This window comes from Parasteatoda tepidariorum, chromosome 2 (assembly GCF_982258835.1).
Source record: "Parasteatoda tepidariorum strain Cologne lab strain chromosome 2, Ptep-v5.0, whole genome shotgun sequence".
NCBI lineage: Eukaryota > Metazoa > Arthropoda > Arachnida > Araneae > Theridiidae > Parasteatoda > Parasteatoda tepidariorum.
This window is the reverse complement of record NC_141756.1, coordinates 36,222,559-36,241,560: the sequence shown is the minus strand read 5'-3', so window position 1 is coordinate 36,241,560 and position 19,002 is coordinate 36,222,559. Positions and strand designations below refer to the sequence as shown.

The 19,002-nt window shown below is 29.5% G+C and overlaps 1 protein-coding gene across 1 annotated transcript; it reads left to right on the top strand.

Moving 5' to 3' along the window:
- The first annotated feature begins 1,001 nt into the window (after positions 1 to 1,001).
- On the top strand, positions 1,002 to 17,184 carry LOC107445306 (L-xylulose reductase). The gene is made up of 7 exons (XM_043055114.3): positions 1,002 to 1,206; positions 5,552 to 5,649; positions 6,435 to 6,589; positions 8,060 to 8,102; positions 10,821 to 10,985; positions 14,094 to 14,214; positions 16,672 to 17,184. Exons 1-7 carry the CDS (start codon positions 1,155 to 1,157, stop codon positions 16,776 to 16,778), a joined length of 741 nt encoding a protein of 246 aa, XP_042911048.2. The 5' UTR covers positions 1,002 to 1,154; the 3' UTR covers positions 16,779 to 17,184.
- Positions 17,185 to 19,002: the final 1,818 nt, after the last annotated feature.

The following is a 19,002-nucleotide window of genomic DNA, read 5'->3' as shown; positions in this document are numbered from 1 at the left end:
ACGTTGCTCCCACTGTAAAGACAGATAGTACAGAAATGAAAGAGCATCGATGCCTTGCCCGGGATTTGAACCAAGAACCTTTATGAGGCAAGATTAGTTAAAAGATTCAATAATTAGTTCAAGAATTATTTGCTGCTGAACTAAAAAAGTTTGCTCAGTCTGTAGTGCCAAGGCGTTTAGATAGAAGTCTCAAATTCAGACCATGATAGGAGTCTCAAATTCAGACCATGCTGTATTTAATTGAAATAAAAGGAAGAAACTAGAAATTGTTTATTTAGATAATTTGTAACTATTGGAGATAATTAGATGTAGCTAGTTTAATTGTCAGTAATGTTTAATAACACACTTTAAACAAGAAGTCTCAAATTGACTATCTATTCCTTAGCAGAGGAAAGAAAAAACTTAATTTTTTTGAGATATTTAATTATTGGAGTAATTTGTTGTAGCAATTAACAGTAATGAGAATAAACATGTTGCTATCAAAATAGAAGTATCCATTTTTAGACAATATTTTCTTTATCAAATTAAAAGGGAAAAAATGAAACTGTTTCAATTTGAAATTTTCAGCGTAATTAATAACTCTAACTGACCGTAATGCGAAAAAACATATTCCAAGCGAAAGAGAGAAGTCTCTAATTTGAACTATATGTTATCTAATTATAAGGGTAAGTTATAAAAAAAAGTTTACTTCGTTGTTTGGTTAGTATTGTATGTTTAGTGCAGTCCACCAGATTCTGAATCTTATGATATTTAGTGATGAGTTGTTGTAGGTTACAGTGAAACCGCTAAACGGTAAGTTCATGTAGTAAGGCTAATTAGTCGACCCTATTGTCTGCTAGTGTCCTTTTGTAATCAACTATATCCTAAATTTTAAAATTGGTTGTATTGCTATCACTATCTTTTTTGAGATAAAATATAATTGACATTCAGACAGATACATTGTTGTGTATTTTTTTCTTTATATTTTTTCTCTTATCATTTTCTTAAGAGTGTCAATGTTTGATAAGAGGTTCTGATGATATTTAAATTCCTTCTTACTTTTTTTACTTTTAGTTATTTGCGAAAACAGATAAAGACATTTAGTTCTGCCGTATAATTTTCTTCCTAAGAAATTTAGTCAAGCAATTTATAGTTTAGAGAAAAAACTATAAAAAATGGATATTCGCTTTGATGGGAAGCGGGCGTTAGTAACTGGAGCTGGAAAAGGTAAATAAGCAAAAATTCTATAGGATAATTTTTTCAATTTTTTTTTTATCATTACTGAATTTTGGATGAAAACGTCCAAAAATATAATTGTTAATTGAGCATTAATTTAGCTAGCTATTAGTAAATATCATATTCATTTAAAAAGAGTTGTTTATTCATTGTAACACTTGATTGATGGGAAACGGTTATTAGTTACTTAAGCTGAAAAAAGTAAAGTAACTGAAATTCCATCTGATTATTTTTTAATATTTTAAATCATTAATGAAGTTTGGAGGAAAGCATACTACAATATAATATTAGCTATTAGAGTTTTACTTTTATTGGTTATTATTAAATATCATATTCATTAAAAATTAAAAATAAAGAGTTGTTTTTTTCTTGTCTCAAAGCTGCATTTATAAGTTATTTTCCCCAAATTGTGTAAAACATTTTGAAACACGGAATATTTTACAATTTTAGTTTATTTTTTATAACAAATGATTATTTATTTACTTATCTTATACTATAATACGAGGAATGGTTGCCAAGTCGAAAATCGCCCCAGAATTAATAAACTCCGGTAAACTTGGGGGTCTGGGGTTTTTGGCCACGAGGAATCGATTGGCACCGGTTTTGAAGCGCTACGGTTGAGCAGTTCGGAGTTACAGATAGGATATTTTCAAACTTTATTAGTTCGCCATAATGGCTATAGATACTTTTCTCCACTCTTATAAATGTATGCTAATGCGAACCTTACAATTGAAATATTAGTTTTCGACAACTTAAACCAATAATATACGAAGGAATTAATAATTTAATTGTAAGGTTCGCATTAGCATACATTTATAAGAGTGGAGAAAAGTTTAACTTTTGTGTTAAAATCACCGTCAACAAAGTCCGACATTTCAACATTCGTCCGATTTCAAGCTACATTTTCAACATGCAGAACGCACCTCTACATGAAATTCTTCAAGGAGCCGGAATTTTGGAACAACAAGCGATCAACTCAATTCTACCCGCAAATGGACAACTAGAAGATACCGTCATTGTCAGAATGCTTCTCCATTACGCCGAACAAGCTTACCCGACCGTCAAAGTTGCCGCACTTCACCCTGAATTTGTCGCACGCTTTTACGTTACAACAGCGGATGGCGCTTATGAAGGAATGGCTCTTCTCAACGATATCAGCGACCAGAACAAGGCTTCCAACTATCTATACGGCGTTCAACAAGGATTCGACGCGCTACTCATTCCCATTCACAAGAGAGCTCAAATGGATAGAGGCGAGCACTGGATGCTATGAATTTACGAAGCAAGCTATGGAGAACGTCAACTATTAGTCTGCGATCCAGTCGACAACCTGCTGCCCATCGATGCTGTTTTGAGAAAAATACTGCGACACGTTTTGAATACCGTTGTTACGAATGAAAAGCTGAAAGGATGCATCGTGAAACCTCGCAACGCTTACAACCACCAAGATGACGCGTCTTCCTGCGGAGTTTACATCGTCTTTTATGCTCGACAATATCTCATCGACGCCTTTTCCTGGACAAGAATTTTCAAGAAGCGGATGAACGGAAACAAATTTACGAATTCGTTGTGAACAGTGTCTTTAATTGTATAATTTTTTGTTATCAATTACATTTTATTTCCTATGACTTTTCAAACTTTACCTTTGTATAGAATAGTTCCCTTTCCAAACTCTGTTTAGATAGTTTACAATGGTGCACTTTAACCGGTTATCTTTTCACCAATGGTTTCACAAATTTTCTTATGGCATGTATTGTTTTGATAAATCACAATTAAAAATTTAAATCTTCGAGATAGCTTCGATACCTGTTTTCTCCGAGCGGAGCTCGGTCACCCGCTGGTAAAAAATAATATGAATGATGATTCAACATGAATGACTAATAAAAGTATCTTCACAGTTAGATCAAAGTTGAACCGAAGTACGTAAAAACATTTTCCGCTATATAATTCTTATTTTTATAAATTTTTTTATGATATTCAAACCATCTAAACCTGGAAATGATATACGTTCGTACTTTTTTTTAAAAAAAAAATGAATAAAAGATGTTATCGCGTCCTCAAATGCTCAAAATTACAAAAAGAAGGTCTGAGGAACAATAAAATATGTATTTTAATTACTATTATTATTATTTTGAAAATATGAAAATTGAACAGAAATTTAGTTAGACATGATACATGAAACTTACACTGTCAGAATTTTGATTAAAAAATTATGTTAAAATAACTGGTAGCAGTCTGTCCATCCAATTAACCATCCTTACGGCAAAGATTATTTTTCACCTTTACGGTTTTGAAACCGCACAAAAACTAGCATGGTTTCAAAACTGTAAAACCGAAACTTAACAGGACATTGGAGCTAGACTTTACGTCAAGTAATAGGCATTGGAGTTTGGTGGTGATTTAGCAAGAGGAAACATTGTGGTGTCAAGGCTAGAACTCGAATTTACATTCTGTCAGTCATGCGATTGACAGCTTATCCCTCTCGGCTATAATATGTACCCATCTGCAAGGAACTACGTGACTTCATTACACTGGCCTAGTTAGAACCAGGGCTAAAGAGAATAGAAGGGCTAGTTCACTCCACTCTTAGAGCTGAAGCTACGATTTCCCTCCTCATGACGTCGTGTCCACACATCTCGGAGATCGCCAGCAAAGATATTATGATAACTTTGCATCTTTCTCTTTGTAAAAATAAGTTAGACTTTTTCTGGTTATTAGCTTTCAAACTTTACGTAATTAACACATTATTTCCGTTCATAAACATAGTTCAGAAAAACTTTCTCGGCCATTATATTAAAAAAAAATACCATTTTAAACTTATAAAAATGTTTTGCTAGTTGGCGAAAATGACACTATAAATTCTTTATTTTAAAAAGTTCAGTTTTATCTTTAATTATTAAGAAAAATGAAAGCATGTATCGACACTTTTTTTATCTACATATTCTTTTATAACAATAAGTTGAGTTAAATATAGAATCCCTAATTTTAAAATATGCCGTTAATAGCAATTTGTTCATACTTAATTGTTAGGAAACATCAACCTTATACGCTAATTACTGAAACAAAATAATAATTTAGGTTCATAATGACATTAGAAATTTTACAATTGTTTATAAATATTTAAATTTACGATGGTACAATTTATAGATATTTAAATTTAAGAGAATATAATTTTAAAAAAAAATCATAAATACTTAGAATAACTACATTAAAAAAAATGGTATGAAATTAGGAGAATTCCAACTATATACTATATATTTTATTTTTACTCTTCATTTACATTTCAATTTTCTTTGACTTTATCCATCCTTTAATTTTTTTCACCTGCCTTTCTTTTTGAAGAAACGAGGCGGTTTCTATTTAGATAATGAATTTTTATAAAAGTTCTTAACGACAGAATAAACGCATTGCTGTTTTATATTAGCTGTGTCATTTTGGAATCCATTCTTTACATAGTTGTTCATTTACATTAGGGAACACACGGAAAATTATATTTTTTCCTTTTGTTTTTCTATCAAAATTTTTTCAAGTTGCAATCGCACAAACTGACATTTCGATAATAGTTTTAAATTCTTGTAAATTCACTGCAAAAACTGAGGAAAGTCATTATAGAAAACAACAAATGTCTTAGAATATCGCGCAAAAAAATGCTCCAATATTAGTTAGAGCTAGTAAGGCCGAACGCTTCGTTCTTGAAGTAAAAGTGCGAACTTTGAGCCAAAGTGACGTCACTAGAGAAAATCGGAGGATTGGAGCGGCGAGAGCTACTTCAAAGGAATGAACCAGCCTTTCTATTCTCTTTAGCCCTGAGTTAGAACGAAAGAATTCTGGTTGTTTAACCGTACTAAGTGAAAGCAGTTAATAAACTGTTTTCTCACAGTTAACAGTTTGAATACCATCTTATTTATCCTTATTTGACATTTTGTTTAATATAGCAAATCAATAGTCAAATCAATATATCAAATTGTCAAAGAAATTTCTAATAGTGTATTAAGTTTGAAATTCATTGTAATTATTAATTTCATTTATTAAAAACTTTATTATAAATAATTTTGTTCATGAAAATCTGAGATTTGAATTTTGGAATATGAGACAGAATTAATACTAACGCTTTAAAACGAGTTAATAGATTATCCATAATGCAAGCATAAGTTGTGTTTCCAATGCACTGGTTCGCATTTTTTTTTTGATCAGTTTAAATGTTATACTTTTAATAAGTAATAATAGAAGTAGACGTTTATATGAATTTTTCGAGATTTCTTTTGAAACAAAACAAGATTGTAAATATGTATCATTAAGTTTATAATCATTAATTAGATTGTTAATTATTTTTTAGGTATTGGAAAGGCTGTTGCTATTAGATTGGCGGAATGTGGTGCGGAGGTGATCGCAGTCAGTAGAACTCATTCAGATTTAGAAGAACTAGAAAAATGTGTAAGCATGAATTTGATACTAAAATACTTATTGTGTTCTTACCTCAAACGTGCTTGTTATCTTCAGGCGTGTTTAATAAAATAATAAAACAGCACAGAGAAAAACTTTTATTAAAAAAGAATCCTGATAAAAATGATAATGAAAATTAATGATGTTTGATGCAAATTATGATTTCTATGCATCGTAGCCTAAATTTTTAGTGCATGTTTCTCTGGCTTGTTTGAGTAAAAAATCATGACGAAAGGAAATCATGACAAAAAAGGAAAATAAAGAAAATACTAAGTAGAAATATAAGACAAAGGATTATACAAATACTAAAAGATATGAAATAAAAATTTTATAGTGTAGTACAAAAAAGACTACTGATAATTCTTCAATGCCCGTACACCCGAAAAATCTCTTTATCCGCCAACACCAATTGAGTACCCACCCTCCTCTTAGTAAGCGGTAAAATTTTGGGTTTGGTGGAGAGAAGGGAGGAATTTAAATCCAGGTAAATGTTTTTATAAATGTATTTGTATAAGTATTAAAGATTTGCGTAAAAACTTTGCATTAAAGTTTTAGAAACTCAAACAGTGACTTATTATTTTCTTTAGTGAAAATGCTTTGAAGTATATCTATACAATACTATCTATTGTATCTATACAATACTATCTATTGTATCTATACAATACTATCTATTGTATCTATACAATACTATCTATTCTATTGTATTTTAATAATTAATTCTAATCACCTATATTTTCTGCTTTATTAATGTATTATTTTTTATGATTTAATTTCAGAATAATAAGATAAAGACTGTTCTTTTGGATATTGGTAACTGGGAAAAAACAAAGACCACTATTTCCGATCTTGAACCTATTGATTTGCTTGTTAATAATGCAGCTATAGCAAAAGACAAAGAGTTCGGCGATTTGTCGGAAGAGGAAATTGACGAGTGAGTTCACTTTATGCCTTTGAAACAATAAAAACTGTAAAAGCAAAAGAGTGCTTAATTTTCAAGTTGCTGAATTTGTACAATTCCTTAAAAACGCAAATTTCGAAATTTTAGACGGATTTTGTTTATCGTTAAATAGTTTTCAAACTTTATATATTTTTTAACCGTACTTTCATTTGGTCCTTACTAAAAGAACGCTCGGCATTAAGTATTATATTTACATTGGACAAGAGCTGCACAATGGGCCATTGACAATTGCTTGGGAAACATTTCTAGGGATACCATCCAAAGACAGAACATCACAATTTTAATCCTCTACAAGAGGGGATGGATCCTCCGCTATGGTAGTCCGACGACCTGCCTGCAAAGTCGAGCACTTTACGGTTGAACAGTAGTTTACCGGGAACCGATATCGTGCAGCCTCGTTCCCTAAGCAGGCTGATCAAAATGGTCAACCATCCGCTTAATGACAGCAGCCAGCTTGATCTCAATATTCTACTGAAAACCGTGTCTTTACTATCAGTCCATTACAATACAAAGGATATTCGGATTTATATACGTTTTTATCTTAATTTTTAGCACTCACTGAAGTTCATCATTATTCAATTAAGTTCGATTTTTGAAAACCTTTGCCATCCTATAAAATTTTCCGTTATTATCTTTTGTATAAGTCCAAGTTCTGTCAGTTAATTAATTATTGATTTCTTGCTTAAGAGCCAGTGTTTAAAATTTATTTTTCTGGAAGTAATCCAGAGTCTTTCAGATTTTAGGTTTCTTCATGAGCGATTTTTGTTTCCAACTAGAGCTCCTAAATGTTTCACTACTCTTGAAATTTTGGTTAATATTATATTTTAAAGTAGAAAATCTGATTTTTTTTTCATTAACCGTCGTTGAACAGCCGACCCAATTTCGAGTCGACGATTACTAATGTTCAACTCCATAGCCATTTAGTTTTGAACTCAATACAGAAGACAAGAGAACCCTTAGATCAAGTATTCAGTGAAATTTGCCTTCGTGGAGGACCTTTATATAGTGCTAACGCAAATTTGCGTTACATTTAAAGGAAAACCATCAAAGTCTCTCACAGTTAGCCTCACGACAAGGGGACTCAAACCCATGATTCATCTACCATTTATGTTACTTTTCGTTAGCCCTGTGGTCATTTAGCACTGTGTGAGACATATGCGGAGTTCATATTGACCAGCCATCGCTGGAATTCGAACCTTAGTTCACTCCATTAGGAGGCAAGCGTTCTATTCCCTAATCTAATTATAATCGAGCTAAGATTTTAGTATAATAGGTTTTTGGATTTCATATTATCATATTGACATAAAATGCAGTAAAGAGTTGCAAAGCTGTTAATTCGAAAGTAACTAAGGTGGTCACCAAAAGCTGTTACTCTTTTATGTTATTATAATTTTTAATAGGAAAAAGAGTTTTAAAATATTAATGTGCTATTTTCTTTCTTAGATCATACAATATCAATGTGAAAGCAATCATAAATATTACCCAGGTAATTAAGCTTTTTATTTTAATATTATTTTCATATTATGTATTGGATGCTTAATTTTTCTCCCAAATTCAGTATGTACTGTACTTTATTCAGCTTAAATATGTTTGTTTTTTGAACTTTTCTTATTGTCAACTTCTTCAGAATGCAGCTAACATTTTTTTTAACAAGCACCAAATATTTAAGACAAAGCTTGATGGGAATCTTGTGCTGAATTAATGTATTATAAAAAAGTTGTATAGTAAATATAATATAAACACATAAAAATAATGTTGCAACTAGAAAATATAGATAATGTTACATAGAAATGATGGATAATGTTACAAATGTGGTGCAAATTGAAGCAAAATGTTTTGACGCCTAAATAAAAAGGGAAAAATAATGAAAATGTGAACGAAAGACGAACAACTTAATTTCAATTTGGTAGTATTCTGTTTCTCCGGGAGTCGTAGTACACCCATTACCACAGTCCTCATATACTAGAACCTCAGTATATTAGATACTCTACTCTGATTACCTACAGCTTCCCACCACAGTTAATTGAGCATCACTGGCTTCAATAAATTGTTTAACAATACTTTATCCCCCATAAATGGTATACTACTTTCTAATCATTAGAAAATAATAATGAATATAAGACATGCGATGATATTTGAGATTAAAAAGTTCTTAACTTCAAGTTATGTTTTAACTGTATAATCTTAGTCAAAAAACCCAAATTTAGTATTGAAAAGATGATAAAGTACTTGGTGTTCCACCATGATCATCCTTGCCACTTATTTTTAGAATCCAAATACTTGCTAAAATTTATCTAAATTTAGCGTCGAAAATTCATATTGAAGAGAGAAAAAAAAACGCAATCAAAATCTCACTAAAAGCTATTGAGGAAGGCGAAAAGCATCGAAATCAATTTTATTACCACCAGAAATGAAAAAGCTCAACGTTGATCATTAGAAACACAAGTTTTGCTCTGGCAAATCAAACTAGTTTCGAGGTTGTTTTTTTATCCAGCTTCCTCACTAATAATTTGACAGTAAAACATGGTATTTTGGTTTCTTATTTATTTGAATATTAATTTGCAATTCTTCAAGTCTGTTTTGTATGAACTTGCTATCGTTATGCACCGATGAGATCCCGCAGATTTTAATTTCCTCCACTTTCTAACGAGCGAGACCACTCAATATCCCTTTAAGAACTCCTTTAACGATGACCGTTATTTAAACACATTTCTGAGTGCTACGAGCATGATTCTCCACGATATTCCTACTATTTAAGATGAGCTAGAGCACTGAAGATCTGTCATCAGAGAACTGAAGATTTGTACTGGACGCCAATACAAAATGTAATAATTTTCTTAACGTTACAAGCAAAATTCAGCGTGGTATTATAGCTTCAGAGATAAGTGTGAAATTATTACAATTACTTTAACTCGTTTTGGTGCAATAATGCCAGTCAGGCAACACTTAACTCAAAAATGTTACATACCACTAGAAATGTAAAACTATTTAGTACTAAACGTTCATCATTTTTTCTCTACCACTATTCTTCAAGTAACAAACTAAATCTTTGCATAACTAAAATTTACAATCCGAATTTGGTGTTCATTAAAGGGTTAGGACTAAGAAGTAAAAAATTTAAATACTAGTTTATCAAATTTAGTAAATTGATATTAACGTATCGCTTATTAATGAATAAGACCGTTTTCTAATAATTTTAAAGAACAAGTTCCCTGTTTACATATTTTCTCAAGATAAATCTTTTGTATGGTCTACCAATTTCAATAATAGTGTAAAGAACAGTGTTAAAAAATATTGTAGCCAGTTTTTCGCGTAATTATTAGATCGTTCCTCATTAGAAGAAAACAGCTTTAAAAGAAAAAAAAATGCGTTACTTGTATGAGCGAATGAAACTGTGGAAGAAAATTATATTCAGTCATTGAAGTACCTTACTTAAATATTTGGTCACTGATATTTTTTTCTTAAAATTTGTGACCAGAATTTATCGTTATGTTTTCTACAACTGAAATTTCAATCAATTTACTACATATGCAAACCAATAAGCGGAGAACTAATAAAAACCACAAATATCACGTTCCTTAAGTGCACTAAAAAAACATAATATTACTTTTATCACACCTAAAAGGAAAGAGTGGGACATATCTCTTTCGTTATAAACTTTTATCGCTTTCAAGAATTCCTCACTTCTTCTGAAAAATATGCACACGGTGTTTTTTGTTTTAGATTTGACATCGCTGCTTTTAAAATATTTATTTTTGATTAAGTATTCTGTTGCACATCATTTTCTGCAAGGAATTTTTGTTATTTTAATATTTTGCCTCAGTTTTCACTAAGAATTTTTAACCACACATTAAGGGGAGTGATTGCTTAGCACTTCTATGTATGAAAAGAGTGGTATTAGATACTATTAATCATATCATTAGATAATATTAATTATATTAGGCAATGTTTTCTTTCATTATTATAATTCATTTCCTACAGGGATTTTTAAAATGCAAGTAATAAAAGTGATGATTACGCTACGTCATGTGTGGTGTAAGAGACCATCTACTATAACTATAATTTGTTATTTACGAACACAAAACTGGCAGACCTTTATTTTCTTTCGAGAGTTAGAATCCATTAATGTTATATTGTTCAGTAAATTTTTAAACTTACTTAAATTTTAATGATTTTCATTTCAATTTGTATTCATAATTTCTAGATCTTGGCGAAAGGTATGAAGGAAAGAGGACAAGGAGGCTCGATTGTTAATGTTTCAAGTATTGCCGCTTTCCGAACAGCTCCGACTCTTGGCGTATACAGTTCAGGTAAAGGGGCAGTGGATCAGCTGACAAGATGCATGGCAACTGAATACGGACCTCATAATGTACGAAGCCTTTACTGATGTATTCTTAATATTAAAATCGCATGTAGAAATTACCGATTACTGAAATATATAAATGAACTGAAACTGAATGAATAATAATAACTGAAACGGTGAAATAGCTATTTATAATATTTAAATGTTGCATTATAAGACTGGTTTTTGAAGCATGAAAATACATCTGGCTAGCTTGTAAAAAGAAGATAAATAGAAAAGTTATTTTGTTTAATTCTGGAAGAAAAGCATAGGGAAGTGCATGAAATAAAATATTCCACTAATAAAATGTTGCACATAAAATATACATTATGAGAAAAATAATTAATGCATAATAAATGTGAACTTTTTTTCATGGATTGCTTCAGTTTACTCAGCCAAAAAAAAACTGGTTTTATAAATATTTTAAAATTTGCTTAAGAACGAATTGTGTTTAAATGCGATAGAGTTTTACGTAATTAATACGACTGCAAATGATTAAAACAATTTAAATATATAAATCAGATTCTAAATCTTCAAATAAAGGAAATGAAAATTATATATACATGGCGAGCACCTATTACCTTTGCAAATTTAGCTGTTAAAAATGTATGAAACATTTGTGCTTAATGGTGACAAAACGAAACTAGGAAAACCGCAGTCATCCAGGTAGGTGAATCAAGGCAAAATTTCCATTTCCGTTCGACGGCGAGCATTTTTCATTGGTAACTTATTGTTTCTGTTTCAAATCAGTTTTGTTTCTTGAAGAATCACCTGCGGTAAGCTTTGAGGGGCTTCCATATTTGAGTTCTCAAAGCATGTCGACTTTTATTTCTACTTTCATCAATAGCAAAGGAAATTTTATATGATGAAGTATAATTTTCCTCTTCAGTTTCTTGGGTTTATTAATATAATTGTTTATTAATTAACAGTATAAGGTTTGCTTTTTTAGCGATTTAAAATATTTTTTGTAAAAATTGACTGTGCACTCTTACCATGAAAAAGAGCTTAAACGGCTTATGTCCATTTTTTACAAAAAGTCGATCGGATTACTATCTGTGGCATTTTGTGGATTACTAAGTTGTGAGAAATCAATGTCATGGAAAATAAATTTTTCATATGAGTTGTTACACAATCAAGATGGGCCATCATGCTGAGTAAAAACGGTTTCTTTTCGCGAATGGACAAGATGAACAAGGTAAGTTAAAGTGAAGACAGACGACGGGGTATTGGTGAAGAAGTATTGATTGAGGAGGAATTTTTAGGAAAAAGTAGTTCTTGTTTAACCCGATTTTCAAGTTTTATTCTCTTCAACATCATTTTTGAAATTTTCGGGGTATGTAAATAAATATTTGCGATATTCATTTATATTATATTGTTTTGTAAATTCTTATACATGTTGCTTAAAATTCTACAACTTTTAAATTTCTCAGAATAAGTTATCATGAACCAGCTTTATCTTCAATTGTATTGGCTATTATTGTAAAAACATGATCTTTTCATTTAAATTTTGTTTTGAATAAATAAAGGTAATCATAGCCGAGTGGTTTCGCCCGTCAAATGCTTTGAAGCATAGATGTAGTGCGTCTGAAATCTACTGTGAACTATCTATCCCTAATTTGGTCTTTCGATTTGACTATGTGTGTAGTATTATTCTGGGCTAATAAGTCTTTATATTAAGTACACAAGTCCGTATATGCATGCAAGTATTCAAAATTCTTTTAATCCGTTCAAAACAGAAAAATACATAATGGATTCATACGCTTTTTTTTCACAACAACTCGTAGAATTTTCTGCTTGTCTAGACATCAGACTTTTCTATTTGTATTCAGGAGGGGTTTAAAGGCTGTGATTGCGAATAAAAAAAATTTCCTTTTTGTCTCCATTTATTAATTTTTTTTATTTCTTTATTACGTCTCAAAATCACGATTTCATTAGTAATTTGATTTTTCTACCATGGAATTTTCATGACTTTTTTTTAATGTTCTATTGACTTTTTTTTAATGTTCTATTTTAATATATTTAATTCAGTATTTTACTTTTTCAAAGCTATTACAGAGAGTGTATCACATTTTAAGTAGAGTGTAAGAAAAACCAGTTAGATAATTAAATCTGAGATTAAAAATTACTAACTATTTATGAAGATTAAATTTTTTTAAATTTTATTATAAGTCTTATCGTGAATGTTTCTATTTTTCAATTTAAAGCTATTATTTAAAAAATAATAATTAGAAAATAAATTTATAGATCTCTCTAAAATATTTACCACTAATGGTGGCAGTGGCATAAGAGATTTCGTATTGTCTTGATTATGGTATTATGGTTCCAATAATGGTGGCAACTACTTTAAAAATTCGGATATTTTTGTTGTATCATTGTCCGAGTTATGTTGGCAACTGCATCAGATTCTTTCAGTGATAATCGATATAGCATAATCTCTTTGATGGTGGCAACGACATCAGCGGCTCTTATTCTTATGACAGCGGTATCATGGTCTCAGTTATGCTTGCAACTGCATCAGAGATTCTTACAGCGATAATCGATATAGCATAATCTTTTTGATGGTGGCAACGACATCAGCGACACTTATTCTTATAATCGCGGCATCCTGATCCCAGTTACAGTGGCAACTGCATCAGAGATTCTTTCAGTGATAGTCGATAAAGCATAATCTCCTTGATGTTTATGGTGATTATCCTGATGTCTCCAAAGACATCAGAAGCTTTTATTGTAGTAATAGCAGCATCGGGACCTCAGTTATGATGACAACTGCATCAGCGATCTTACATAATCTCCTTTTTTTACAATGTTGTAAATTTTTATTGCTATAAATATGGTTTCATGATCACATTAACGGTGGCAATTATTTCAGACATCTTTTCTCTATTCCGTATAGCATTATCTCTTAATGGTCAGAGAATCGTTACTTTATCTGTTAGGCGTTGTTACACGAGGCGTTTAACACAACCACATGAAAAAGGATAAGGGTTAAATTATTCGCTCAATTAGTTTTCCAATCCTGAAATTGTAAAAAAATTTCAATAAATTGAAAATCTTGCATAACTATCGATACATAATCTCAACTGCTTACATTTTTTAAATTATTATTTGTTCTTTAAGTTCCTTTTCCAATTTTAGATAAGAGTGAACTCTGTTAATCCTACCGGAGTACGTACTCGTATGGCAGCAGAGTATTTTGAACCTGATAATGAATTAGGGAAAATGTTTAAAGAACGAACACCTTTAAAAAGATTAGGAGGTAAGAAATTTTTTTAATGACTTTTAAAGCTTCATTTTCCATGTTTAAGCGATCTCACAAGAGAAAGGTTCAAACACTTAGATAGGAAACTTTTTTTTTAGTATTTGAAGAAAATACATTGTCTAAAATATTCATTAAGCTTGGAAATACTATTATATGCACAAAAGTACTATACGGCATATTTCAAGTGCTCAAAATTAGGGACAAGTTCTAAGGACTCTACCGATGAGAATGAATAAAATAAGCACAAATTTAACAGCTAGACAAGAAAAACAAAGTAAATGGGAAGAAAAAAAATTTAAAAAATACTGTAACTGAGAGAGACAAATAAGGGCAGGGAACAATTCCCAGCGCTATGAATAGTTGGTGAGGAACTTATGTTGCCAGCTAAGGTAATCATTCATTAGGGAATTCATATGAGTGAAAAGTGATTCCTGCTCAAAAAACTTCCTCTAGGTGAGTTAAAGGGGCACGGAAAAAAAAAGACGGAAATTGGAGGCTCTAACATTTTGGCCACCCCTGTCATCACAGCTTATCTTGAGTTTTGGAGAGAGTGATGGATAGAATTTTGGCGTTAAGATTAAAAATATGTATAGTTAATATATATATATATATATATATATATATATATATATATATATATATATATATATATATATATATATATATATATATATATATATATATATATATATATATATATATATATATATATATATATATATATATATATATATATATATATATATATATATATATATATATATATATATATATATATATATATATATATATATATATATATATATATATATATATATATATATATATATATATATATATATATATATATATATATATATATATATATATATATATATATATATATATATATATATATATATATATATATATATATATATATATATATATATATATATATATATATATATATATATATATATATATATGGAAGAATTTACCCCGACCCGCCCTTAATTAGGGCATACGGGTAAATGTTTATTAAAATTAAAAAAAATCCAGAAAACAATACAAACAAAAAATACATAAAATACACATCAGACATGGCAACAGCCCATGAACATGGCGGGCGTAGAGCAGCTAAAATCATGTAAGGTGATAAACATTAAAACAGCAATATATTAAAAGTGTCAATTAAAAGAATAACTTAAAAGAACAATTTAAAAGATAAACGTGCAAAATTTACAAAAGAACAATAATGTAAAACATTTAAAAACAGTACTTTTAAAATCAATTAAATAGTACAAAAGTAAATATCAATAAAATTGGAGCAAGTAAAAGAAGAAGAGTTTATAAAAGACATAGTAAAAAAAAATGAGACACCCAAGCTGGAAGGAACAAGCTCCGAGACATTATAGACCGTCCCCCAATACATCCTCTAAAGTTTGTTTAATAATCTTTTTTATGATATTTCTACAAGTCAGGTTAGCATAGCATTGATGTTGACCAATATTATTAAAGTTATTGCCCCGGATTGTCTGGAATTGAGAACAATTCATTAACAAGTGATCAATAGATTGATGTTCACCACTGTAATTGCATTCTGGAGTTTTGTGGAATAATTTATATTGGTGTTCTCCAAACACTCCGTGGCCCGTTAAAAATTGATTGAGATAGAAGTTTGCTTGTAGTCTATTTAATTTAGAGTCTTTAAAAAATTTGAATGTCTGTCTCCCTTTCTCGGAACTCCGCCATTCCAGCCCCCAGCGCTTCATGCTATATAATTTAACCTGAGTTTTAATTTGGGCGATGGAGATTGGGACCTCAAGGGTAATTTGGCAAAGATCGGTGGCTTTTAATATATATATATATATATATATATATATATATATATATATATATATATATATATATATATATATATATATATATATATATATATATATATATATATATAGTTTTTACAGTAACGTAAACGGCGTACTTAAAAGATAACTTATTTAAAATATACTATTTTATTAGAGTTTCAAAAAGGAAACAATCTTGATGTAAAACAGGAATACTTCAGTCAGGATCAAATCAAACAAACAATGAAATTTTGAGCTTTATATTGAGATTAATATTCTTTTACTATAAATACTTGTGATGATCACGTAGTTACTTTCCTTTGGATTGTCATTATTTTTAAAAACTGATTTGCTGATATGCGTAAAAGGAAATGTTTGTAAGGGCGTGAGTCTCATTCTTTCTATATTTCAACCATAACTTCTTGCTTTCATAATGACGTTTGTTTTACTTAAATATTCTATTGTTTTTGGCGTAGTGTGTCAACTTCTTGTACCGCATACATAAATATTTAGTGCAATTACATTAATACATGAGAAACACAATTGGTTTCAAGCTATTTGTGTTTAAGAATATTTTAAAGATTTATTATAAATGTTGTTTAAAATATGTTCTTCATTCCTTTTTTAGAAGTGGATGATATTGCTTACCCCATACTATTTTTGCTGAGTGAATATGCATCCCTGATTAGTGGGATAACATTGCCTATTGATGGAGGACTTACAAATATTTTTTAGCTAAAATTAATTAATGTTTTCGTGATATTCATGTCATACGTTGTTAACTATGACGTTCAAACTACTGATTAATACTCTTTTAAACTAATGAACTTTGAAAGTTATTTTTGTTATTTTATATAGTAGTATTGATTACTATAGCAAATAAAATTTCAATTTAAATATAATATAGTTCTATACAAAACGTACTTACAGATTTATTAAAAATGAAAGAATGAAAGGCATTTCTTGCATAAAACTATGTTTTATTTGAGATTAATTGTTTGAATGAAAATGTTTGATTTAAAAAGTGCTTACTTCCTTACAATAAATTTCATATGACTAAAAATGTATTATTTTTGATCAAAAAAGATGAATAATTATGACTTACAATTTGATTGATTAAATGAATGTTATTACCTGTTAAGAGTTTTGTATGTACTGTTGTATCTGTTTATTTTTTGCACAGAATTATTTTAAATATTTAAAACAAATTATCTCAAAAAATAGTATTATGATGCGACAAGGAAACTGGAACTTTATTGCTTGAAAACAGTAACTGGGACAATTGAGAGAGCGTCTCACTAGCTTTGTCTGTTTTTTATTTTGCGCAGTGTACATCAAAAAATATCGGAACACATTAGACATAAAATTATGCAAATTTACGGAGATAAAAGTACAGATTCTTAAGCTCTTGAACAGATGGTTCATAAGATTTGGCGTCACTGTACGATGGCTTTTCAGCATTGGAAAGTAATGATCAGTCCCAATGCTGGTAAAAACACAACATACTTTTTATTGCATTTTTTTTAAAACTTTTATGTATTCTTTGAAAAAGCAAAAAAGTTTGGTTCCAGCAGATTTTAAAGGTAGCAAAATTCTATAAATATTAAAAAGATATATTTGTTACTTATGTCTTTTTAATATATAATTTTAAAGCTTACATTATTTAATCATTTTTAATGCTATTCTATAGCAATGCTATATATTCAATGCTGTTCTATTCATTATTATATCATTTTCATCTAGATCATTATAGCTTGTATTTGAAATCAAACAATAAGAGTTATATAAAATGAACATGAATTCTATTTTTACATATAATAGAAATCTATGGCATTTTACCATTGAAAAAAAATTATTTTAATATTTTCTAGTATATACATTAGATAAAAAGTAATTGTTTAAATAATCAGTGTCAATAGTGTTTCTTTCGTAATTTGAAGTGATTTAAGTGAAGAATACGTATTATATAATTTTAAAAGAATAGACTGAATTTGAAATAAAATTTACATATTTTATCATGAAAGAAGGAATTTTCAATTTAACAGTCTTCTACACTATAGGAATACATAATATATTGTAATAATATATTTTTCGAATAAAATATTTTCCATTTCTCATGTAAAATATATTTTTCATATATGATACACTTTTCGCCACAATACTTGAGCACAACTTATAAATAAAAGAAAAATTTTTAAAAAGTGTTATTTATAATATTCCAATAAAATTACTTGATCTTCTGCGATTCTAATTCTTTAATGAAGTTTAATGACCAACTTCTTTTAATTAAGAAACAGAAAATATTCATTCATACTAAACCTTTTGATTAACTTAGAACTCAGTAATATTTTCATAGAATGCTATTTATTAGTATTCATTGTTGCATTTGCTTATTTTCTTAATTTCATCTTAGTTGTGAATGTAGTTTTTTTAATATGAATAAGAACACAAACGTTTTAGATTCTAGTGATCATTTGTCTATTAACGTTTCTTGTCTATTTGTCTATTTGTCTTGAAATCTCTTTTGCTTTTGAATGCAATGTTTAGTAGACAATTGTCAAATGTTACGATAGATAGAGAAGTTGAATTACACAAAATATAAAATTGAGGAAAGAATAAGATTGTTAGAATTGTTACAGTCATACGAATGGCATTAAATAACAATTTAAATTAATTTGGCAGAAAAGTTTTATGTTTTGAAATGATTTCTTGAAAATGTTTACCATTTTCTTAGACACTGAAATGACTGATAGTAAGTCAAAGAAGGTGAGGAAGATGAAAAATATTATGTCAAGTAAGCAGAATATTGTCGCCTGTACCAAAGTGTATCTCGCACTTTGTTGGTGATAAAATATAATCAGCTTGTACGTATCCCAAAGTAATATAGTTCTTGCACAAGTCACTCTATTTTAGATTATGTTGGGTAAGAATTGTTGCTTTTACATTAACATTCTAACTT

Excerpts from the sequence above, each read along its gene's own strand:
- LOC107445306 (XM_043055114.3), top strand. The coding sequence starts at position 1,155 with ATGGATATTCGCTTTGATGGGAAGCGGGCGTTAGTAACTGGAGCTGGA. Across the intron at positions 8,103-10,820 it reads CAATCATAAATATTACCCAG|ATCTTGGCGAAAGGTATGAA; the intron begins GTAATTAAGCTT and ends CATAATTTCTAG. Across the intron at positions 10,986-14,093 it reads CTGAATACGGACCTCATAAT|ATAAGAGTGAACTCTGTTAA; the intron begins GTACGAAGCCTT and ends TTCCAATTTTAG.